Source organism: Leptonychotes weddellii, chromosome 10 (genome assembly GCF_054177405.1).
Source record: "Leptonychotes weddellii isolate Sample4059 chromosome 10, ASM5417740v2, whole genome shotgun sequence".
Taxonomy (NCBI): Eukaryota; Metazoa; Chordata; class Mammalia; order Carnivora; family Phocidae; genus Leptonychotes; species Leptonychotes weddellii.
The window spans coordinates 26,631,806-26,658,544 of record NC_138378.1 but is presented as its reverse complement, the minus strand read 5'-3'; the positions used below and the strand labels follow the sequence as shown (position 1 = coordinate 26,658,544).

At 40.5% G+C, this 26,739-nt stretch overlaps 1 protein-coding gene across 6 annotated transcripts in view; it reads right to left on the bottom strand.

The window, feature by feature from the left end:
• Positions 1-26,739, bottom strand: part of ATRN (attractin) — a 147,291-nt gene that overhangs the window by 110,697 nt on the left and 9,855 nt on the right. For all 6 annotated transcript variants that reach the window (XR_014149144.1, XM_081833132.1, XM_081833128.1 and 3 more), the window contains exons 2-3: positions 10,339-10,422; positions 5,643-5,756 (exon numbers count right to left, since the gene is read on the bottom strand). Coding sequence is in view for 5 of the 6 variants with exons in the window: in XM_081833132.1 (XP_081689258.1) it covers positions 5,643-5,756; positions 10,339-10,422 (198 nt within the window). In the remaining variant the exon portion in view is untranslated. The remainder of the gene's footprint in view (positions 1-5,642; positions 5,757-10,338; positions 10,423-26,739) is intronic.

The window sequence follows — 26,739 nt, the reverse complement described above, 5'->3', positions numbered from 1 at the left end:
CCCCCACCACTCGAGCAACCCTAAGTTTGTTTCCTGAGATTAAGAATTCCTCGTATCAGTGAGATCATATGATATTTGTCTTTCTCTGATTGACTTATTTCGCTTAGTATAATACCCTCTAGTTCTATCCATGTCATTGCAAATGGCAAGATTTCGGGGGTTTTTTGATGACTGCATAATATTCCATTGTATATATATACACCACATCTTCTTTATCCATTCATCTGTTGATGGACATCTTGGCTCTTTCCATAGTTTGGCTATTGTGGACATTGCTGCTATAAACAAGTAATTCTTTTATATTGTGGTTTTGAGTTTCTTTTACACTCCTGAGGTTAATCATTTTACTTACTTACCTATTTACTTACCTTCCGCATTTCTTCATATGTGCACATCCTTTGCCCAATTATCAATTCACTATCACCACCACCACCATGTTCAGTGAAAACCTGAATTTACCAGGCCCTATGCAATCTGCTCCACACACACAACCCCACCTAATGAACAAACATCTCATCTATTACTCTCTTCGCTTCACTCACTCAACCCCAGCCACACTGGCCTCCTTGCTTTCCTACAGCACACATCACGTAAGCTCCCCACTCAGGGCCTATGACAATCTTCAGTGGTTGTTCACTGTGACCTAGCAATTCTAAGTTCTTTGTAGAACTAACACTTGCTCATGTATAAAAGACAAATATACAACAATCCTCACTGCAGCACTATTCAAAATGGCACAGGTTGAAAACCACCTAGGGGCAGGCTCAGTTGGCAGGCCATGTGACTCTTGATCTAGGGGTCATGAGTTCAAGCCCCACGTTGAGCATAGTGATTACCTAATTAAAAAAGGAGGAGGAGGGGCGCCTGGGTGGCTCAGTCGTTAAAGCATCTGCCTTCAGCTCAGGTCATGATCCCAGGGTCCTGGGATCGAGCCCCACACAGGAAGCCTGCTTCTCCCTCTCCCACTCCCCCCTGCTTGTGTTCCCTCTCTCGCTGTGTCTCTCTCTGTCAAATAAATAAATAAAATCTTAAAAAAAAAAAAAAAGGAGGAGGAGGAGGAGGAAGGGGAAGAAGAAGACCACCTAAATGCTCATCTGCAGGGAGTCAGATGAATGAATCATTCCTTATCTGTAAGTCTGCAGAACCCAACAAGGAGCTCATCAAGGAATTCTGATAAGTAGGGGAAAAAACAAGTTGGAAAACAATGGGCCTAGTGTATGTGTACATTTACACATATTTAGATAAGTGCATATAAAAATAATAAAATTGAAGAATACAGAAGCGAGAAATAAGAAGGAGGGGCCAGGATTTTCATTCAATAAGACTTTTAAATATAAAGACAGAATTCTAGGAACTCGAGAACTCCAAAGGTGCTCCGGGATTTACAAAACAGTGAAGCATTTTGCATCATGTAGTCAACTAACCAATATTTACCAATGCTGCAGGTGAGGCACTGATCTAGGTATCAGAAACACAGCAGTGAAGAACACCCTGCCTCCACGGAATTCACATTAGAGAAACGCCTAGATATACCTAGATATACTCCCTGCCCCGACACACAGGTGTTTATATGTAGCACCAGGCAGAGGTAAGCGCTATGGAAAGAAAAAAACAGCGGAAGAACAAAAGGTGCTACTTTAGAAAGGGACAGCTAGGGAAGGCCTCTTGGGAAAGGTGACCTTTGATTAGAGACCTATATGAAGTTTTCAACCATCATCATCATGCTTTCATCAATTTTATGTACCAGAACCCCCTGAAATGCTGAACAGGGAAGTACCTGTAAGAGGGCCACCTCAAAACAGGTACGTTGCAAGTAATCTTCTCATAAGAAACACCTGCCCAGGAATGACTGGGGGCTTCAGTCACATGTGGAAGACCCGCACTCTTCTCCTAGCATGACCTTCAGGACCAGAGATGGGAACGTTGATCCTCACTCCACATGCCTGGGCACGTCATGGACATCTGGGAACCTCAGTGTCCTCCAATGCACACGGGCAGAAATCCTACCTGCCCCGCAGCAATATGAGAAGCAAACTATTACAGCACGTGAAGTGCTGAAACACTGCCTCACACTAGTAGGTGCTCAGTAAGCGATGGCTCATGGTATTTATTATTCATATGGTAGGGACATTTAAGGGTGCAAGAACGGGCGGAGGGAGGAAGGACAGAGTCACGGCAGGGGTGGGAGGGCCGTCTGCACCAGATGACCATGATGCTGGAGAAAGGGGGTCAGCTTCCCCACTGTCAGAGAGACTCGGGCATTGGCTTCTTTTCACTTTGAAAACTTGACATTGTGACAGCTTTGGAATGTGCCACTTTCTCCCAGTGAAAATAAAACAACCGGTTTATGACAAAAATAAACTTCTACAGTAAATGAATACAAACACAGCCTTACCCCAGCACGCAAGGCAATGGAAAGTGCGTGGGTGAGAAAGCGATGCTGCAAGCGTGCCATTCAACTGTCACCCTGAGCCGCCTCCCACCGCCCTCCCCATCTCCTGCCCCCAGGTAGATAAATACAGGCAGCCACAGCTTAGGTGGCAGCCACTCGTTCAACCTGAGCAAACCAAGAACTGCCCTGGGGTTCTGTATAATCTTCTATTTTAAACCATTGGTAAGAACCATTTTTGAAAATCGCTGTTCAAAAATATTTTCTTAATTCATTAGAACCGTGCCAGGCAGACATGGGCTCTCTGAACACACCTGGGGCACACCCTGCCTTCACCAACTACACCAGCCGAGTTTCCCAGTGATCCTAGGTTTGACACACCTGTCTCCCTGCAAGACTAGATGCCCCTCAAGGGCAGGGAGATGTGCAAGGGAAGCCAGGTTCTTAAAGTCAGGAGTCAGAGGCTGGTGACGGGGCTAGGCAGGGTCTGTACTTCTGCCTGGTGAAGGAAGGTCCACGAACCTGTGAGGTGCCTGCCTTTGACTGCTTCTCTGTGTGCCGTGGTCTGACCACGGCGTCAACTGGGTCAGCTGAGTGCTGGACAACTGCCGGACTCCTGCTTCCACAAAGCTCTTCTAACAGCTCTTCATCACAGTCTAAACAATTGCCTTATCAATATATGACTCCCCACCCCCACCCCAGAAAAAACAACCAACTCTAAAAGGAATAATGTTCTGATGAAGAAAGTTCTCAGAAAGGAAAACCATTCTCCCCACTCCATCACCACTACCATCTCTGCATCCCCAACAGATCCTCGCAGAGGAGCTACTCCACAAAGGGGCTACATTTACACATTTGTTGAACTGGATGCACCACAAGATCAAAATGTGGTAGAGCTGGAAGAATCCTGCTCTGGCGGTTCTCAGATTTGTCTGCTAATGGAACTTGATCTGATACACAAATTTTATTCAGAACTTCAGTATGTAAAAGGTAAATGTGATCAACCAGTTCAGAATCAAATGGAACTTCGCAGTTTGCAACACACTCAGAGGAAACATGGTACAACACTGGGACTTGAGGCAGCAGAAGCCGAGGACTAGAGCACTTACATGACCTGTCCGAGTTGACACGGGGACTTGGGCAGAACTGACATACACAGTCCCCACCTTCTAAATCCCACGGGGTTCTTTTCTCATTAGCTGGGCTGTGTGTCAGCAGGCTCTCACCACTCTGCCCTCCCTCCCCCTCAACCCGCACATCACCACTGGGTTGATTCTTCCCTCTAAAGCTCTCCTGATCCAGCAGCACTCCTCAGCCCCCATCTCGTGACGGCGCCCTTATGGCTTCAACGGTGGTTTTCAAGGTGTTCTGCACGTCACTGCTTTTAGGGGTTTTGTATTTCAGGCAAATTTCAATTTTTAGACACAGATTTTCTATCATTTTAGAAATTTCACACTAAATATAAGTTTAAATTTTAAAATAATCAATGTGTTAATTTATATTATCAGTTAGCCAGCTTTTTTAGAGAGACATAAAAACCTTCCTGTTATTTGTACATCTACTTTGGCTTCTCTCAGAAGTCACGGACTAGAAAAATTATACCCCCCTGCTTGCTTTGTTGTTGGTGTTGCTTCACATGTGTGCTCATCAAATACACAGTCCAGGGGAGCCACACGGTGATGCACCTGCTTGGCTGATGTTCCCACAAGGGCCACTGGCAAGCTGAGTCATAGTGCCTGGCACACCATAGGGACTCCCTGAATCTCGATTCATGAACTCAGTGTCAAGTGAACCCCCAGCAAGTATTACCATGATAACATCTTAATATAGACAGTTTTCATGCTTGTGTTGAAATCTGGGGTGCCTCTTGCCATAACCCAAGGTATGCTTCAAATTCTGGCATAAAAATATGTACACCCCACACTTGGACAATGACATTTTACTGCTTAGCATGGCCTATTTACCCTGTTCTTTGGCTCCATTAGTGAACCTCTGAAACCCAGAAGATGACCTTGGTTCTCAGTTCAAAGATATGCTGGAGAGAATTCTAAGCCAAAGGAAGTGGAGAAATATAAGGGCACATTAGTCCCCTGATTTCCTGTGTCCTTGGACTGCTCGTGTACTGTTTATTCTCTGTTACCTCCTCACTGACATGAAACAGCAACTACACTAGCCCCATGTGAGGAATACAAACAAATATTTGTTGAATTGATTTCTTTTTAAAGTCAGGGAACAGGGCGCCTGGGTGGCTCAGTTGTTAAGCATCTCCCTGCAGCTCAGGTTATGATCCCAGGGTCCTGGGATCGAGCCCCGCATCGGCCTCTCTGCTCAGCAAGAAGCCTCCTTCTCCCTCTCCCACTCCCCCTGCTTGTGTTCCCTCTCTCGCTGTGTCTGTCAAATAAATAAATAAATAATCTTTTAAATAAATAAATAAATAAATAAATAAAAATAAAGTCAGGGAAAGAAAATGTCTGAGAGAAAGAAATCCAGAAAGTCAGCTGCAGATGAAAAACTGACAGCTATGGCTCTCTAAGGGGATGTACATTTTAGAAAAATGTATTTTATAAATCCTCTATCAAGGAAAAGGAAGAAAAATGGATGGTTTTGAATTCCCATGTACTCAAAAACATAATAAGCAACACAGCTACTTATTGTTAATAAAAACGAAAATGCCAAAACAATAGAGAACACTCCATATATTTAGTGTTAAGCTGTTTCGTTTAACTACTAATAGAGAATACACTTGCTAAAAAAAAAATACATAATTGGTATTTTCCTCATTTTCCCCAGGCTACTCTTCATTTTCTGTGTATTCTTCCAAAAAGTTTCCCTCACCCATATTAATGCACACACACACACACACACACAAACTAGATCTGGATTCAACAAATAACTCCTGAAGGCCTATGTGATGAGGAACACAAGGATCAAGGTTCACAATTTAAATTTTTCACAGAAATAATATCCAATATACTACTCACAAAACATTTTTTAAATATAAACTTGATACTACTACCACGATTTTATAGATCAGGAAACTGAAACGAGGGGTCCAGTACCCGGCCCAGAAACTTACCCAGTGGCTACAGGAAACCAAGTCAGGCCTAGCGCACAAGTGACAGAGGACTCCAGAACTAGTACCCTCTCCGTGAAATAAAGGTGGTAAGTGACAACAGAAGTTTGCAATCTAGGACATAAGTCTGAATTCAAAAATCTAATAATGATTAACCAGTACTTATGTGATAAAACTTACCTAAAGGCAGCAACTAGTGGGGCATAAATTGAGTCTCCATCATAAACATATAAATGGTCCCAACTACACTCTGTAGCAAAATGAGTGAAACGAAGTCTCATTATTCTATTTGGCCTGAAAAGAACAAAAAGAGCAGTTTATAATAACCATCATAACTATAAAACATGTGAGAAGAAGATAGAGATCGATTTTTAAAGAACTTACAGGGAGAGAAGAAATAAGGGCACATTAGTCCCCTGATTTCCTGTGTCCTTGGGCTGTTTGTGTACTGTTTATTCTCTGTTACCTCCTCAATGACATGAAACAGCAACTACACTAGCCCCATGTGAGGAATACAAACAAATATTTGTTGAACTGATTTCTTTTTAAAGTCAGGGAACGGGGCGCCCGGGTGGCTCAGTCGTTGAGCGTCTGCCTTCGGCTCAGGTCATGATCCCAGGGTCCTGGGATTGAGCCCCGCATTGGCCTCTCTGCTCAGCAGGAAGCCTCCTTCTCCCTCTCCCACTCCCCCTGCTTGTGTTCCCTCTCTCGCTGTGTCTCTCTGTCAAATTAATAAATAAATAATCTTTTAAATAAATAAATAAGGAAATAAATAAAAATAAAAAATAAAGAATAGTATATAAACGACATTCCTTCATTTGTCAAAGATTTATTTCATACTTACTATGTGCAAGAGACCACTAAGCACACAATGGTAAACAAAATCACCATGGTCTATGCCTCTCTGGGCCTTACAGTCCATACAGTGGCTGTTCTTTAACAGCCTGTGAAACAACCCATTAGCCCTTCTGTTTCTGCACTTCCTTCCTTACTCAACTTCAGATACCAGTGTCATTTCACAAACACAAGTGCCAGTTCTCTATACTTGCCTACCCTTCTGCGTTTGCATGGAACTACCTGGCAAAGGCCCGGTCTAGAGGACACCAGTTATCTGCTCTGACTTAGATTAAATGCAAAGAAAACGAAGCCTACCACTGGGTCCTCCAGACCACCGCGTAGGCTGCTTTCGGGACCGGTCACAGCTCACCAACTTCCACCTGGCACTTCAAGTCTGCCAGCAGTGCTACTACTCATTCTCTCTCTCCTTCTGTACAGTTGCTGCTCACTCCCAATTACTGTTTCAAACCATTCGCTCCCACCTCCCTGCTTCAGCTCAGCACCCAGACAAAAATCTCTCAACTCCCCATTTTCCAAAACAGATACACCCACCCACTCCTCTGTCCATCTCTCAAACACTTTACATCTCCCTCCCATCTAGAACTTTCCACATCCTCATTTTAATTTCCTTAAGTACCACATATTTTACAAAAAACAACAAAACATAAAAACGTCAAATCTCAACTCTCCTTCCAGCTATTACCTCTCTCTGCTGAAGAGAGTGAACCTCCACACAAGACTTTGCTTTCTCGGTTTCCTCACATCCCACTCACCCTCTTCGCTCTCAAACCTGGCTTCCACCCAAACACTCCACTCAAAAACCTCTTGGTAATAACAGCACCGTTTATATCCTGGTGATGCCTAATTATATGTCTCCAGCCTAGGCCTTCCCTCTACGCCACACTCGTCTACCTAACATCTCTAAGCAAACAACTAAGTAAGTTCATAAACAAGTTAACTCAGCTGATGATGGCTACCGTGAAGATATGAAAGGAATGTGATGTGTACAACAGGTGGTAGGGAATTACCCCAAAAACCTTTGGAAGAGATGAGAACGACAAGAAATAGGCCGTGTGAAATGAATAGGGAACCATGTTTCGGACAGAGGGAACAGCAGAGTCTTCAAGTCCAAGTGAGAAAGGGGTTAATGTGTCCAAGCAACACGAAGAAAACCAGTGTGTCTGAAACACAGCAAAGAGAGGACACCACATGAGATGAGAAGCGAGAGATGGGCGAGGGGCAACAGCAAAAGCTGGGAGGCCAATTTCAAGGCTATCACAGTGGTCCAGGAAAGACAGGATGGTTGGTGTCTCACAACAATTGTAGAGATGAAGATGAAAAGAAGGGAGATGGAGTGGGAAGACGTTCTAGAGGGAAAACGGGCAGAACTTACGGACAGGCTGAATATGGGGATAAGGGGCAGAAGGAGTTAAAGGTTTTGCTCAGGCTGAGGAGGAACCACCAAGAGCACCTTCAGAGGAATGCTGCAGAAGGACGTCAGATAGGAATGAACTGATAGGAAGCATAGGGGCAAACAACTCCTTAGAGCAGCAGTTCTCGAGCTATGGGCCTCACAATGCCAGGAGGGGCCCTGGGACTCTTTCAGGGCAGTCTACGAGGTCAAATCTATGTTCACGATAATCCTAAAATGTCTATGAGGTCAAATCTATGTTCACGATAATCCTAAATATCACGTGCCTTTATCAGCACGTTGGCATTTACTAACGGTGCAGGAGTGATGGTGGGAGAAACAAACTGCCGGCACCTTAGGACAGCGAGGCGGAAGCACCAAAATGGACCAGTAATCACTGTTATTCTTCACCACTACACGCTCACAGAAAAAGGAAAAATGGGTTTCACGGAAGGATATCTTTATTAAGTGGTAAAAACTATTAATTTCATTAAATCTTGACCCACGAGTACACATCTTTTGAGTATCCCACCTGACAAGACAGGAAGTACGGACAAAGCACTTCTGCTACCTAACACAGGACAGTGGTCTCAAGGAAAATCACTTTTGCAATCGTTTGGGTGGTGAGCTGAACTAGTTGCTTTTTCCCCCAGAATGCCATCTATCGTTTTTACTTAAAAGAACAACTAACAAACTATGGTTATGCAGACTTGTATATTTGGTAGATACTTTCTTAAAAATGAACAAAGGGGGCGCCTGGGTGGCTCAGTCGTTAAGCGTCTGCCTTCAGCTCAGGTCATGATCTCAGGGTCCTGGGATCGAGCCCTGCATCGGGCTCCCTGCTCGGCGGGAAGCCTGCTTCTCCCTCTCCCACTCCCCCTGCTTGTGTTCCCTCTCTCGCTGTCTCTCTGTCAAATAAAGAAATAAAATCTTTAAAAAAAAAAAAATGAACAAAGCAAGTCTATCACTTCAAAGAAAACAACTGACAGTACTTGTTGCCAAAGATAAAATGTAAGCTTTCAAGCAATAATTAGTTATGGAAAATTTGCATCTGCCACCCAGATGCAACTTCCCAATGCTTCAAACTTTCTGATGAGATTAATGGTGATGTTAACCAAGTGATTTTTCACATTATATCATGAAATATATCAAAATTTGGAAGATCTGCATAATTCAGTGAACATGATTTTCCAAATAACCCATATATCCTGTTACAAAACCATGCAAGGGTTAAAGAGCCATTCCAAAGTACAAGAAAACCAACAGATTTTAACTTAAGTTCTAAAAGTTCATGAACATTGTTTCAGATTCCACACTGCAATTTACTTTTAAGAAATCAGCACTTGTCAAGCTTTGATGTAGTATCAAAGAAGACCATCCAAAATTATTTAGAAGGGTTATTAAAATATCCTTCCTTTTCCTACTACATATTCAAGTGAAGACTAATTTTCTTCACATACTTCAACCACAATAACATATTGTAACAAAGTGAATGCAGAAGAAAATATAATAATCCGGCTATCTTCTATGGAGCCAGACACAAGAGATTGTACAAAAATGTAAAACAATACCATTCTTTTCACTGATTTTTTAAAAATACAGGGTTTCCTTTTTCATAAAAATATGTCACACGTGCTGACATAGAGTAGGTTTATCATGCCTTTAAATGAGTTAATGAAGAGTTTCCTTAGTGTTAATTTATTATATAATAAACACAGATAACCCACAGAAACAAAAATTACTTGGAATTCTCAAAATTTAAGAGTGTAAAGGGGTCCTGAGACCACAGAGTTTGAGAAACACTGCTTTAAAGATTTGCCATTAAGAATGGCGCCTGTCAGGACTCCTGGGTGGCTCAATTGGTTGAGCGTCTGCCTTTGGCTCAGGTCATGATCCCAGGGTCCTGGGATCAAGTCCCACATCGGGAATCCTTGCTCAGCAGGGAGCCTGCTTTTCCCTCTGCCTGCTGCTCCCCACTGTTTGTGCTTGCTCTCTCTCACTCTCTCTGACAAATACATAAAAAATCTTAAAAAAAAAAAAAAGAATGGCGCCTGCCTGGGTGGCTCAGTCAAATAAGCAACCAACTCTTGATTCTGGCTCAGGTCCTGATCTCAGGGTCATGAGTTCAAGCCCCACACTGGGCTCCATGTCCAGGGTGGAGCCTACTTTAAAAAAGAAAAAAATTGCCATGAAGAGAAGAAGGCAAAGGCAAGAGCTGAAGGGTACAGGGGCCCAGAGCAGAAGCCATCTGAACAGTAACAGGTATTTTTATTTTCCTGACCCCAATAAAAATAGGTACTTACAAAAAATGATATAATATTGTAATTTTCTACTGCTTTAAGCAAACCATTTCAAATATTCAAGAGTTTTAACTATTATAATTGACAATATACAAATTTCTGGTGTATATAATTCATTCACAGCTTTAAATCCAACCCAAAACTTTTTTCAGATTAACAATGAAGATTAAGAAAAATGAAATCAAATTCACTTGTCAGATGAAAAATTATCAAATGAAAAATATTTTTAAGTACTTTATGTTACAGATTGTTAACTGTGCTTGTAAAAAAAAAGTAATGCCACACTGAGCTCAGAAAAAAAAAAATTAAACCAGCCATTACTACTTACTGTCCTTCAATGAGCCATGTGCACTTCGTTTTATATTTATAATTTCCAGGTCCATCTGTTACAAACCCAGAAGATCCAGTTAGTCTGTAATGCAAATTAAAAAAAAAAACTTAAGTCCATCAAAATTTCACATATCAATATCTTTCTTAATTCTCAATTCAATACAAGTTAAGCATAGTGGGTACATTAATGCATAACCAGAAGAAAATCACTGGATAGTTAATGGTCAGATTATACAAATCTAGGTGAAAAGAATACTTGCCATAAACTTAAGAAAAGGGGGTACAAATACATTAAAACCAACAGGAGTAAACAAAAACATATCTAAATCTTTCTAGCTGAGATAAGAAATCCATACTTTGTACCATGAAAATGGCTGTAAGAACTTACTTATAAAAATGAGTTAGTTTTTAAAAAGTAAGATCACACAGTTACAGGTATAATTAAAACGTATTTAATACAATAATACTGTGGAGAACATAACTGAGATGGGCAAGCACATCAAGCCACAACACAAAATGGACCCATCACACTCATCTTGCTTCTGAAGGCAATCTACCACACCCATGAGCAGTGTCCATCAGCACCTGTCTTCCCACGCATCTGCTGAGTACGAAGTTCGTCAATATTTTTAGGTCTTGCCAGTATGATAGGCATATCCTGAAATCTCATTAATGTTTTGACTGGACTAACCCTGAAGCTTGAATATCTTCTCGTATGTTTTGGTCATTTGCATTTTCTCCTTTGTGAATTAAAATTTCATATTCTGTGCCCACTTTACCACCAAGTTATCTTTTCCAATTAATGTTTAGGAGCTCTTTTTATATTAAGGAGTTCCTATCTGCATGTTAAATACACTATAAATATATTTTCTCAGTTTACTTTTTTCTTTATATTTTGTGTCTGTTATCTTTTGCTATATATAACTTTTTAATATTTAAAAAGGATGCTATTTCCTTCCTCACTGCTGTTCCCAGATCATTTTTCCTCTGTCTTCCATCACCAATGTCAGCCTTTCTGAAACAGATGTTCTCCTCTGGATCTGCCTCCCCTACTTTCTGAGTTAACTACTGACATCCCAGTTACTCCTTCTCACCCACTGATACCAACATCTAGTTCACTGTCTTCCATTCAACTACATCAACATCCAAGATGTTCCAATCAGAACCCAAGCTCTCCATTTCTTAACTTCACCATTAACGGTCTTTTCGTCCACCCCACATTAGTCATCCACTCCTCTGGGCCCTGCCATTATCTGTAACAGCAAAAGCACCAAAATCTTCATTTTAGGCATCCTACGTTATGACCACTATCTCTTTTGTCTCAAGCTCATTTAGCCTAGCTCCCCTTTTCCAGGAAGTCATCAGCTCTAAGGGGACCTCCAATCCACTGATCACTTCTTCACATTCATCACCCACCACCCACACATTTGACTTTCCCACTTACCTAGTTAAGATTCCATGGTCCATCACAATTATCATCACCTGCAAATCCCTTGGCTTCTTTCCCCTTCTCTCCCTCTGCTGTACTTACCTGGAGATTGATATCTCCATGCCTTACTCCCAATATCCATTTTACCCCCAAGATGTTAGTCTGAGCCAATCATGGTTTTCTGTGCCCCCTGCCAATAACTGATTAGAAACATGTATCAGTTAAGATTAGGTCCTAATGCCCTGTACCTCTGAAACAAGATAGTAGGAAGGGAAAAATGAAGGGGGGGTGGGGAATCGGAGGGGGAGACGAACCATGAGAGACTATGGACTCTGAGAAACAAACTGAGGGTTTTAGAGGGGAGGGGGGTGAGGGAATGGGTTAGCCCAGTGATGGGTATTAAGGAGGGCACGTACTGAATGGAGCACTGGGTGTTATACGCAAACAATGAATCATGGAACACTACATCAAAAACTAATGATGTAATGTATGGTGACTAACATAACATAATAAAATTAAATTAAAAAAATAAAAAAATAAAAAGATTAGGTCCTAATGCAACTGACAGAAAAACGTAAATAGTAATGGCTTAAACAAGATATAAAGTCCAAAGGAAAGAAATACAGAGCACATAAGGGATTTCTATAATCATCAGGGACCTAATGCTCTTCTGTCTTGCTCTGTCATCCTCAACATGTGGCTTCCACCCATAATCCAAGATGGCTGCTCAAACTCCAACTTTTACTCCCACATTCTACCCAGCAGGAAGGAGGAAAAGAAAACAAGGTGCACATCCCCTCCCTCTAAGTCAAACAAGACAATTCAACTTCTATCCCGTCAGCCAAAAGTTATTGACATATTTAAATGTAAAGGGAGGCTGAGAAATATAGCCATTATTCCAGATGACCATGTACTCAATGAAAAATCAGGATTCTCTTTACTAGCAAAATGGAGAAAGGCAAAGAAGGGTCATTACTAGTCTCTGTCACGGCACGTAATCTAATACTTAGATGTGAGGGCAAGTCTTGATGGAGGGCTTCCAGGAACTATTTTTTCATTCTTAAGAAAGACAGTGAGATGTATCACATAATCTCCCCTTTGAGGAAGGACTTACTGCCTCGTCAACAGGCAGCCTCCAAGTGTCAGTTCCTTGAGGAGCTGCCCTGCCCCAGGTCACACCCTGCTCAGGGCAGCTCACACCACAGAGGGTAGAAAGGCTGGAACATTTCAATCCAACATGAAACAATTCTGACAGACAATCCTTTGCTCTAAGCTCCCCTTTGTCAGGCCTGCACTGAAGCTCAACTTCTTCGTTTGCCCAGTTCTGCTTCCTGCTATTTTCTCTCACAGATGTTATAACCAACTTGTGCCCCAAACTCCATCTCAGCAATGCAGCCATCATGCTATGAGGTTGAACACAAAGCCAACACCAAGAATGACAAACCAAAGGAATGCAAAGGTCTACGAAGAGCAGTACCAACCAACCAACCACAGAGGCCACTCCAAGTTTATGGGCTAATAAATTTCCCACTGGTTACTGGTTCATTGTGTATATGTGTGTGTGTGGACACACTTTAGGCCCTTATAGCTCAGAAAGTTTTCTGGCTTTCTACTATGCTTGTTTTGCTCCTAAGAGTTTCTATTGATTTCACATACATAGACATACTCAGGTCTTTGCAAAGCAGCATCACTTTTAGAAAAGATACAGGTTGTTTTAATTTTAAATATTCACTTAGTATCTTTAAAGCTAGCATTGATGTAATTTTACAAATAATGAAGAGTTATGATCACTGATAGCCTTTTGTCAACTAACTTCTCTCCCCACACTAAGATAAACATTTAACCACCTAGTAAGCATTCTTTTTTTTTTAAAGATTTTATTTATTTATTTGAGAGAGAGAGAATGAGAGACAGAGAGCATGAGAGGAAGGAGGGTCAGAGGGAGAAGCAGATTCCCTGCCGAGCAGGGAGCCCGATGCGGGACTCGATCCTGGGACTCCAGGATCATGACCTGGGCCGAAGGCAGTCGCTTAACCAACTGAGCCACCCAGGCGCCCCACCTAGTAAACATTCTTAACTATTTTTCTTCATACTCATGAGCCCATGACATATGCACAGTTCTCTTCAATTAATTTTTGGCTACACAAATTATTATACAAACTTCTCTGCATCTTCCTTTTCTCCTACAACAAAACTTTTTGAGACTCTCTTCAACTAAACAGGTATTAGTCTAATTCACTTTTTCCACGAAGCATAATCTTCTAACCTATTGAGGTAGCATTTTTTTCTGCCTTTCTCCTACTAACATTCATTTTGTTTTCAGTCAGCTGGCATTATGCACATGGCTGCAATAAATATCCCTATACATATGGCCTTACTTGTGCTTTAATTTCTAAGAATAGAATCTTAGGAGGAGGATTACTGGGCCAAAGGAAAATGAATTTTAATTGTTAACCAAGCTGCCAAATTATTTCCAAAACGGCTGTAACGATTCACATTTGCACCAGCAGTACATGAGAGCATGCTATTCTCCATGTCCCCCCCGTATTAGGTATTCTTGTTTCTTTTAAATTGTTAACTTGAAATTTTCTGTGTTCTAGTGAGTGGCCAACATGTGTTTATTGAAAGGGGAAGGCCAGGAATATCAGCTACATTTTCAGGTCAAGCGCTGTATTATCACTGATGATCCAGGTACGGACAACAGTACTGCCTGTGCTTACTTCCCCAGCAGTCACGCAAAGGCATCTGATTGAAACAGAAAGACTCTTCAACAACACGAAACCAGAAATACTGAGAATTAATAACTCCTTGCTTCTACCAAGCTTCCAGTTCAAGAATACACTGAGGGTGATTCTGCAATAGAAACAAATACAGGGAAAACGGGAACCCTCCATAGAAGGTGGGTTTCAAAGGAGTCACCTTATAATTATTTCTTTCTAATTATTAGTATTATTACCAAGCAATGTGGCCTATAAAAAAAAAAAAACAAAACACCTCAACTTTTCTCACCTGTTTATAGATTTTCTTTGTGGTCAAGTGTGTTGGACATCGATAAACTTTGACCAAAGTTCCTTGGACACTGGGGAAAAAAAAAATCTATCGTAGGAATGTAAACTACTACTGATGTGTAATTCAGTTTATTGAATGCACTAGTCAACTCCTTTATATTCTCACCTGTTACCTACTAGATCTATTTCTGAGAAAGGTGTATTGAAATCCCATACCATGACACATTTGCCATGTTATTTTTGCTTTATGTATTTATTTAGCCATATAAGCCTATAACTATTAAATCTTCATAAACTGTCCTTTTATCATAATAACCATTTATATAGTTTGATGTTCATGTTTCACCTTGTCTATTATTATAATTACTGATTTTGTTGTTTTCTTGGGCCATAGATCTTTATCCAACTCTTCATTTTTCATATTTCCTTATCAAATTTTCAAAGTTTCTTTCTTCAAACAGGACATGGTTAGGTTTTGTTTCTCAACCTAGTCTGACAGTTTTACTGGCACAATATAATTTGTCACATTTACTGTGACTGCTATACTGATTTGATTCCTTCCAACCAAAATTTTAAATCAATCTTAGTGAGGAGTAATTTATATACAATAAATGGCACTTTAAATGTACAATTTCTTAAGTTGTGACAAACGTATATACGTGTGGAACCCTCCCAAACAGCACATAAAACAGGTCTGTTACCCCCAAAAGTTCCTTCACTCCACCCTGCAGTTAATCTCTCCCAACACTGATCCTATTTCCATCACTATAGACCAGTTTTATACAACATGATTTAATAAAACCATACAGAGACCCTCTTGTGCCTTGCTTCTTTTGATCAGCCTGATGTTTCTCAGTATTGTATCAGTAGTTGGTTCGCTTCCTATTGCTGAGTAGCATTCTAATGCATGAATATACCGCAACTTGTTTATTCATTCTCCTGTTGATGGACACTTGGATTATGTAGTTATAGGCTCTTATGAATAAGGCTGCTAAGAACACTTGCGTACAAGCCTTTGTGTGGACATTCCTCTTGGATAAATACATAAAAGTGAAATCACTGGATAAAATTATAGATATATATCAAATTTAAAGAAACTGCCATAATTGTTTCCTAAGTGGTTATGCCATCTTACACTTCCATCATCAAGGAATCTTCACTGTTCCCAGGTCTCCCAGTACACCCCTTGCCTCAAGCACAGGTAAGATTCTGCCCATCCATTTAGCAATATATTGACCTTATGGAGGTCAGGAAAATCTACTATACATCACACTATCCAGGATCTGAAGCTTCATGGTCTTTGTCCCTTGCTACATTGGCCTGGCTATATACCAGTTCTCTGTCTGGGAGGATCACAACAGATCCTAGATCTTATAGTTTCCTATAGGTCCCCCCAGCAAGCTGGCTCAAGAAAAGCAGAGCGCTTGCAGTTGGAGAGCCAGGGAAGCAAGCTTCATTTAGACTGCCATGTTCCTTTTTTTTTTTTAAGATTTTATTTATTTGACAGAAGGAGACACAGTGAGAGAGGGAACACAAGCAGGGAGAGTGGGAGAGGGAGAAGCAGGCTTCCCACCGAGCAGGGAGCCTGATGTGGGGCTCGATCCCAGGACCCTGGGATCATGAGCTGAGCCGAAGGCAGATGCTTAACAACTGAGCCATCCAGGTGCCCCTAGACTGCCATGTTCCTATCAGGCTGCCATGTTCCTCATATCCCTCTTGGTTCCTCTTCATGGCTAAAATCCATTTATGTTTGGATTTTCTGTTGCTTTCAAGTAAAACCATCCCAATTACTAATTTTACCAGTTCTACGATGAACACTTTTCCCCTAATAGCTCAGAAATCAGGATGTACTATAAACTCAATGGCATGTCACAGTTTAAAGGAAGTGTTTTTTCTTTCTTAGTCGTACACAAGATAAGGAGGCATTTTACATTCAATGGCATCTTAGCGAGCTGAAGTTACACATATGGCAAACTCTAAACCTGGATGAACCCAACTCTGCTTACTCTGCATGTGCAACCAAGTAGCTGGATAAAACTAGAGACACAACATTGTACTGACTGGTCTCATTACACGTTTATAAACACACATCTCAAATAAGTTCTCAGTACTGCAGGACAACAATCTTTCCACTTTCCTGGCCAGTTCACTTTTATACCTTATTATCTTTCAACTTCCCTAACCCTCTTCCCTCTTTTCAATTTCAACTGATGATCAGTGGATTGCTTTACTCATTTCATGTGTATTTCCCCCCAGTGGAACATAAACTTCGTAACAGTAAAGACTTTTGTCTCTTCTGTTCACTATTTCCAGTGCCTAGAAGCGTGCCTGGCATCTTAATGACACTAAGTGAATAGCAGTGGAAGAAATAAATTAGAAGAACTATATTTTCTCTTCCCATTACTAAATGCATGTACTTTCCCCTAGTTACAATGGATAAACTATCTAAACTCATCTAGGGTTAAATCCTCTACCTGGGCCCAGAATTCTCAAATTCTACTCAATCAAGGGCACCAGCAGAACAAACCTAATTCCAACCCCAACCCCACACTTCTCTCTACTGGATCAGCATGAGATGAGCTATCAGATTCCCTTCTTTAAAAATAAACTTTCTTCATCTTATATTCCTATCACGCTACTGCCACTTCTGTGCTTTTACAGCAAAAGTCTTGAGAATTATCTACTCTCACCGACAACTTTCTCACCTACTAATTTCTCAACCCATTCCAGCTAGGCTCTAACCCTAACTTCCCCAGCCCCGCAAAATCCTTTAGTTAAGGTATATGAGCATTTGAAATAGTTGATGCCTCCCTTTTTCTTTTTTTTTTTTTTTTAAGATTTCATTTATTTTTGCCAGAGAGCGAGCGAGCACAAGCAGGGGGAGCAGAAGGCAGAGGGAGAAATGGCTCCCCGCTGAGCAGGGAGCCCGATGCGGGGCTCGATCCCAGGACCCTGGAATCATGACCCGAGCCGAAGGCAGACGCTTAACTGACTGAGCCACCCAGGCACCTGATGCCTCCCTCTTTCTTTCTTTCTTTTTTTTTTTTTTTAAGATTTTATTTATTTATTCATGAGATAGAGAGAGAGGCAGAGGCAGAGGGAGAAGCAGGCTCCCCACAGAGCAGGGAGCCCGATGCGGGGCTCGATCCCAGGACCCTGGGATCATGACCTGAGCTGAAGGCAGATGCTTGACTGAGCCACCCAGGCGTCACATGCCTCCCTCTTTCTTAAAAAAACACTTTCTTCACTTGGTTTCCAAAATCCCCCACTCTCAATTCACAGCTTCTTCTCAGTTCCCTATGGTAAATCCACCTGCTTGTCCCAGTCAGTCTCTAGTTGTAGGAATGCCCCAAGGCTCCACCTCAATTTGCTTCTCTGCACGAAGTCATACTGATCTTATACTGTCGCAAAACTTTAAATACCACCTTATACATATTTTTAACAATGAAATTTTCATCTCTATGATGGTAACACCATTCTCCTGGTTATCCCAGGCAAAAACTCTGAATAATACAATCATATCCTCTGTCAAAAAAACAAAAACAAAAAAACCTTTCATTTTTTTTTCCTTTCCAATATTTGTGACTTTATTATTTTTCAGGCCTTGTTACAATTAGTTAAGATCTCCGTTATCATATGGAAAAGAATTGGTGATTGGTAAGAATTGGGTAATGTCTTGTTCTCAATCTCAGGGGAAAACTTTCAGTATTTCACTGGACAGTGTGGTATTTACCCTAAGTTCTTTGCAAAACCCTTACTTAATACCAGATTAAGGACGTACCTTTCTATTCCTAGTTTACTAAAGATTTTTAACATTAGTGAGTGCTGAATTCTAGTTTTTTTAAAAAACTGTGTATCTAATGACCATTTGCCTTTTCTCCCTTATTCTATTAATGCTGTGAATGATACTGATTTTCAAATATTAAACTGACATTGAATTTCTCAAATAAACCCAACTTGGTCATGATTCCATTTATATTTTGCTGGATACAGTTTGCAAATATTTAAAATTTTTTTTAGCTTCGTAAGTTAGACTGGCCTGCTTTTTGTCAGGTTTTTTTCTTTTTAAAGATTTTATTTATTTGACAGAGAGAGAGAGTACAAGCAGGGGGAGCAGCAGGGAGAGGGAGAAGCAGGCTCCTACTGAGCAGAAAGCCCGACTCAGGGCTCAATCCCAGGACCCTGGGATCATGACCCGAGTGGAAGGCAGACGCCCAACCGACTGAGCCACCCAGTGCCCCATTTGTCAGGTTTTGATAACAAAATTACGCTCGTTGTATAAAAATAGGAAAGGAATTCACCTATTTTCCTATCTGTAGGAGAGTCTGTGTAAGATTGTTGATATTTCTTGTAAAAGTTTGGAAGAATTCACTGGTAAAGCCATCTTGGTCTGGAGGTTTCTTTTGAGCAACTTGGTTTTACTAGAGTTTGCCATTTCATCTAAATTTTTCAAATTTATTGGAATAAACTTATTACTAATATCCTATGATTTTTCCAATGCATGTAGGATCTATAGTGATGTCCTTTTATCATTATTGATCAGTAATTTGTTTTCTTTTTCTCTTTATCAATCTCTCCAGCAGCTTATCAATTTTGTCTTTTCTTTTCTTTTCTTTTTATTTATTTATCTGAGAGAGAGAGAATGAGAGAGAGCACATGAGAGGGGGGAGGGCCAGAGGGAGAAGCAGACTCCCCGCCGAGCAGGGAGCCCGATGCGGGACCCGATCCAGGGACTCCAGGACCACGACCCGAGCCGAAGGCAGTCGCCCAACCAACTGAGCCACCCAGGCACCCTGTCTTTTCTTTTATATATATATTTTTTTTATTTAAGTAATCTCTGCACCCAACATGGGGCTCGAACTTACAACCCTGAGATCAAGAGTCACACACCCCACCAACTGAGCCAGCCAGGCTTCCCTCAATTTTATTTTTCCTACTCTAATGACTTTGAGTATATTTTGTAGTTTTTCTATTTTCTTGAGTTGAAAACAGATCACTGACCTCCAACCTTTCTTCTTTTTTAGCGTATACATTTAAAACCCTTTCATTCTCAGCATTGCATTAGTTGTACCCATAGTTCTGACATATAATACTTTCATTATCATTCAGTTCAAAATTTCCAAATTCCCAGGGTGATTTCCTTTTTGATTCATGAATATTTTGAAGAGCACAGTAACTATATGGTGCCAATTAGGACAAGTGTTTTTAAAATCTTTGTTCTATTAATTACAGACAGGGGTGTTAAAATATTTTCTAACATCAATGGATGTTTAAAAAGCAGGAGGAAAACCTAATGAGGAGCAGGATATATGCATGGTTTTAAAGTGTTTCCCCACATACTGCTTATTGGTAGCAAGGAGGGAATAAAATAATAATTAGATATTGAAAAAAAAGAGAACACTCAAATAGGAGAATGAAATTAATATAAAAAATAAGGGAAAAATAGGTGTCATACACCTCCAGGTATGAGATCCTGAGAAGGGCCACCCCTTCACCTATGCAGTATTCTGACCAAGGATGCATAACTTGAATCTAACCATGAGGAAATATGAAACAAAAGCAAAATAAAGAACTGGATTTAAACGGGGGGGGGGATGTATTCATGAAAGAGTGTCAATATCATTTTTTAAAAAAGAAGGCAGTAGAAATGGTCTACATCAGGAGTCAGCAAACTACAGTCCTTAGGCTAAATCCTGCCTGCTGACTGTTCATGTAAATAAATTTTACTGGAATACAGCCATGCCCTTTTGCTTACTTATTGTCAATGTAACTTCATGTTACAAGAGCAGAAGTGAGTAACTGTACAGAGACAAAGCAGGAAATATTCACTATCTGGTTTTTACAGAAAAGATTTGCTGACCCATGTTCTAGATTAAAGTAGGCTATAGAGACAACAATTAGATGCAGTATCCAACGCTAGACTGGATCTGGTACTGGAAGGGGGGTAAGCAAATAATATAAAGGACATTATTAGGTCAACTGAAAAAATGTAGTACAAACAATAGATTAGATAAAGGTATTGTATCAATGTTAAATATACTGAAGGTGAAAACTGTACCTTAAGACTTAAGTCTCTTAAAATGATCACTACCCTTAGAAAATACACACTAAAGTATTTTATTTAAAGGGTCAAGAGCCATGAGATACATGTATCTTATTATCAAACGGTTTCAAGAAAAAACATTGTGTTTATGTGTGAGAACACAAGCAAGTTCACAAAGGACAGACTATTTTTCAGCCCTTGTCTCTCTGTGCTTCTGTCTAGGAATGTTTTCCCAACATACCTTACAGTTCATTGATTCTCTCTTCATCTGCATCTAAGATTCCTAAAATCAGTTACTGTATCTTCAGTTTCTGTTAATTCTTTTTTATATTTTCTAACTCTTAAAAAAAAAAAAGGTCTAGTCATTTAAATTCTTAAAGTGATCATTTATTTCAAAGTCTGTTTCTAATCATTTTTTTTTTTTTAAGATTTTATCTATTTGACAGAGGGAGAGAAACAGCGAGAGAGGAAACACAAGCAGGGGGAGTGGGAGAGGGAGAAGCAGGCTTCCCGCTGAGCAGGGAGCCCAATGCGGGGCTCCATCCCAGGACCCTGGGATCATGACCTGAGCGGAAGGCAGACGCTTAACGACTGACTCTTCTGTGTCTCCACTAATGTCCTTTTTCTATTCCAAGATCCAATCCAGAATGCAACACTAAAGTTAGTTGTCATGTCTTCTTGCCTCCCTGAACCTCTTTTCAACAATTTAAATTTTAGTTGAGATAACAGATTCACATCTATTATAATAATGCAGTTATAAGAAATAATAGAGTGATTCCTTATATACTTTGATCAAGTTCCCTAAATGGTAACATTTTTTAAAACTACAGTAAAATACCACAACTAGAATACTGACATTGATAAATCAATCTTATTCAGCTGTCCACAGTTTTACTTTTATACTCGTGTGTGTGTGTTTTTAAGTTCTACACAATTTTGTCACCTGTGTAGGTTCATGCATCCACCACCAGTCAAGATACTAAACGGATCCAGGGGCGCCTGGTGGCTCAGTCAGTTAAGCAGCTGCCTTCGGCTCAGGTCATGATTCCAGGATTCTGGGACTGAGCCCCACGTCGGGCTCCCTGCTGAGTGGGGAGCCTGCTTCTCCCTCTCCCTCTACCTGCCGCTCCCCCTGCTTGTACTCTCTCTCTAATAAAAGATAAAAAAATCTTAAAAAAAAAAAAAGATACTAAATGGATCCAGCACAAGGATTCCTCATACTGCCCCTTTGTAACCACACACACCCTCCACATTCTTAACCCCTGGCAACATTTAATCTGTCATTTTATCTTTATGCGATGTTCCTCTTTGTCTCTGATAATTTTCTTTGCTCTAAAGTATAATTTGTCAATTATTAGTATAGCTATTCCTACCCTTTATTTGTTTTCAATTAATGTTTGCATGGTATATTTTTTCCCTTCTTTTACTTTCTACCTACATACGTTGTTGAATTTGAAGTGACTTTCCTACAAGCAGGATGTAGTTGGATCACATTTTTTCATCCAATTTGCATTTCCATTTTAGGTAATTATTACATTTATAGTAATTACGGATATGTTAAGCCTTAAGTCAGCCACTCTATTATTTGCCTTATATTTGTTTTCTCTGGTTCTCATTCTGTTTCTCTCTTTTTGTCTTCCTGTGGGTCATTTGAACATTTTTTAAGAGTCCATCTTGATTTATTTATATTGTTTTTATATTTTTGTATGTTTTCTTAGCAGTTACTCTTGGCACCAGAATACACACATGTGACTTAGAACAATCTACTGGTAATGATGTTCTACTACTTTTAGTGGAGTGTGGCAACCTCACTTCCATTTAGGTCCTTTATCTTCATCATTTTATTTTTTTAAAGATTTTATTTATTTGAGAGAGAGCACATGCATTAATGCATTGGGGGGGGGCGGTGCATGGGGGTAATCTCAAGCAGACTTCCTGCCCAGCCCAGAGCCAGATGTGGGGCTTGATCCCACAACCTCAAGATCACGAACCTAGCCAAAACCAAGAGTTGGATGCTCAACTGACTGAGCCACCCAGGAGCCCCTATCTTCACCACTTAAAATATCATATTTAGTACCAGATGGTTTTTAAAGACTTTATTTATTTGAGAGAGAGAGAGAGCAGGGGGAGAGAGAGAGAGAGAATCTCAAGCAGACAGCCCACTGAGCGAGGAGACCAACACAGGGCTCAATCACATGACCCCAAGCTCATGACCTAAGTCAAAATCAAGAGTTAGATGCTTAGCCAACTGAGCCACCCAGGCATCCCTGGTTTTGTATTTTTTATTCAGTCATCAAATATGATTGCTAACCCTCAGGAGGAAAAGGAGAGTCTATTATTATATTATGTACCTGTATTTCTGCTCTCTCCATTGTTCCTTCTTTTTTCTTAATGCTACAAGAGTCATTCATCATTTCTCTCCTGTTTAAAGAACTTCCTTTAGCCAATCTTTAATGATAGATCTGCTAGCAACAAATTCTTTTCATTTTCCAACATCTGACAGTGTTTTTATTTCCCTTTAATTCCTGAGGGACAGATTTGCCGAATACAGAATTCACAAATGACAGTTGTTTTATTTCAACACTTGAGAAATAATGTGCTGCTTCCACTGGCCCCCATGTTTCAGATGAGAAATTTGTTATTTGCACGGGTGTTCCCCATCATTTCTCTCTGGCTGCTTTCAAGACTTCCTTTTTGCCCTTAGGTTTCTAGGCTTTTATACTGTATATATTTATGTAAGTATATACTTACATACTTTACATAAGTATATACTTACACTGTATATATTTATACATATTATATATACTGAACATATTTAGGTAAGTATATACTTATCTATTTGTAAGTATATACTTGATGTATTTGTCTATTCTTTCACCAATACCACACTATCTTGATTACTGTAGTTTTATAGTAAGTCTTGAAGTCAGGTAGTATTGGTCCTCCAACTTTGTTCTTCTCCTTCAATACTGTGCTGACTACTCTGGGTTTTTTGTTTCTCCATATAAACGTTAGAATCAGTTTGTCAATATCGACCAAATAATTTACTGGGATTTTGATTATATAGATCAAGTTGGGAAGAAGGGAAGAACTGATATCTTGACAATATTGAGCCCTCTCATCCATGAGCAGGGAATCTATCTCCATGTACTTAGTTCTTTGATTTTGTTCATCAGAGTATATAGTTTTCCTCATAAAAATCTTATACACATTTCGCTAGACCTATGCCTAAGTATTTTACTTTTGGTGGTGCTAACGTAAATGGTATTGTGTTTTTAATTTCAAATTCCACTTCTTCATTGCTGGTATATAGGAAAGCAACTGAATTCTGTGTATTAACCTTGTATCTATCTCACACATTTAGATTTCAAGAATTCAATTATGATGCATCTTGGTGTGGATTTGAGTTTTTCTTGTTTGGGATTCACAACTTCTTGGCTTTGCAAGTTTGTTTCTTTTGCCAAATTTGGTACATTTTCAGCCATTACTTCTTTCAAATACTCTTTCAGCCCCACCCTCATTTCCTTCTGGGACTCCAACTATGCAAGTGTTAGATCTTTTGTCCCACAGATCATTTGTTCAAGTCTATTTTCTCTCTGTTGTTTAAATTGCAGGATCTCTATTGTTCAGTTCTCCAGTTTACTAATTCTATCCTGTTACTGTCATTCTACTAATTGAACCCATCCAACAAGTTGGGGGGGGGGGTTGTTGTTGTTGTGTTATCCAATTCTAAAATTTCCATTTGGTTTCTAATTTCATTTGTAATTTGGTTCTAATTGATTTTATTTAGGGCTTTGCTGAGATTTTGTACTTATACTTCTTTCAAGACAATTTTCAATTGATTTTTTTTTAGATTTTATTTATTTGACAGAGAGAGACATAGTGAGAGAGGGAACACAGCAGGGGGAGTGGGAGAGGGAGAAGCAGGCTTCCCACCGAGCAGGGAGCCTGATGTGGGGCTCGATCGCAGGGTCCTGGGATCATGACCTGAGTCGAAGGCAGATGCTTAACGACTAAGCCACCCAGGTGCCCCCAATTTTTAATTGATTTTAAAGCATTTTTATGACAGCTGCTTTAAGATTTTTGTGAGAAAATTCCAATATCTGATTCATTTGGGGTTGGTATCTGTTGGTTGCCTTTTCTAATTCAAGTTGCAATTTACCTTATTGGCATGACAGGTCATTTTCTATTGTATCTTGAACATGTTGTCTATTATATTAGAAGTCACTAACATAGAGTCTTATAAAATATTTTATTTTAGCAGGTAGTCACCCTGTTTAGTTTTAGCATATGGATCATGACCCAGTTTTCTGGGCTATTATTCCAATGGCAGATTAATTTTCAGAGTCTCTGTGGTGTTATTTGGCCTGCTCTGTTTATCTGGTACTATTGGGCTCCCATGGGTCCCTGCTGGTGTTGCCTGAGGGGATGAAAGGAGTTTCTTCAAGCCAGGCTGTCAGGTGCTTCTTGGTGGAGGAGGGGTGTGATGGCCCTAAGTTCCCCCCACCAACTCCCTGCTTCCCAGCATCTCTGAGCAGGAAAGGCAAGTCTTGAGCCCACAGAGAAAAAAGAGGCCTCCCAGAACATGCTGCTTCCCATAGCTGGGTCCCTCTTGCCAGTTCCACCCACCTGCCCCTGTATCTCTGGCTAGGGGAGAAAAAGCTCAGGCCCACATAACCAAAGAGACTTCCTTGCACTAGGCCACTTGCAGCTGTGTCCTTCTTGCCAGTAGTGTTCACCCCGGTATCTTTGGGTGGGGGAAGAGACCCTGAAGTCCTCAAGGACAAAGACGCTTCTCAGACTAGAACGCTTGCTGGAGCTGAGTCTCTCTTGCTAGTTCTGCCCACTTGCCTTGATATCTCTCAGTGGAAAAGGGAAGTCTCAAGACAGGTGGGAAAAAGAGTGCTTTGTCTCCACACTTATATTCAGTGGGATTCCTAACTGATCCTCCTTGCCAATGTTACTAAGTTTGCCTGATTTTTTTTTTTTAAAGATTTTATTTATTTGACAGAGAGAGAGAGCACAAGTAGGTAGAGAGGCAGGCAGAGGGAGAGGGAGAAGCAGGCTCTCCACTGAGCAGGGAGCCCGACGTGGGGCTCGATCCCAGGACCCTGGGATCATGAGCTGAGCCGAAGGCAGCCGCTTAACCGACTGAGCCACCCAGGCGCCCTGCCTGATGTTTTCAGAAGGAGTTCCACTTGATTGGTGGAAGAAGCGAGCCTACCTGGACGGCATTCTTTTGCTAAGTCAGAGGGTCAGGAAGCACTGGGTCTGGGAGGCCTACTTCTGTTGGGTGGGGGGACGCAAGATGTGCTATGGCTATACTGTTCTTCTAGTCCTGTGGTCCCAAACCAGCTCACCTTTTTCTTACAACCTTTCAGAGTTCTCCTTTGGTTGTCTTCTGCACCAATTTCAGGATTTATAGGTAGATTTAGCAGAGAAAATAGGTCTATACTATCTCACCTGTACTGGAAATCTCCCCTATGAGTCTGCTTCAAACATGTTTTCCCTCTTGATTTTTAGTCAATTCTTTTGTTTTTATTATATATCTGGTTATTTTTTAATTTAATGCCAGACTAAATTTTATAATATACTATGTTACAAATATACATCTAGTTATATGTAAATACATATTACATATTCTCACTAAATACATAAAAACTACACAGATAACTTGAATCAATGGTTGACAGTGTCTTTCTCCAGAGAAAACTTGTATTTACTTCTAGGAAGCAATAAAGCTAGGAGCAGGTCTCCTTAATCCAATTAAGGACTGAGGTGATTTGCTTCAGCCTTTGTGAGAGCTAATCCTCAAGGTGTAGCCTATCCTTCAGAATTCCCAACTAAAAGCCTGGGGTGGTTTCCAGTGCCCTTCCTTCTTTGCAGGCCCTGAACCCCAATTTTATCCCCCAACTCTGC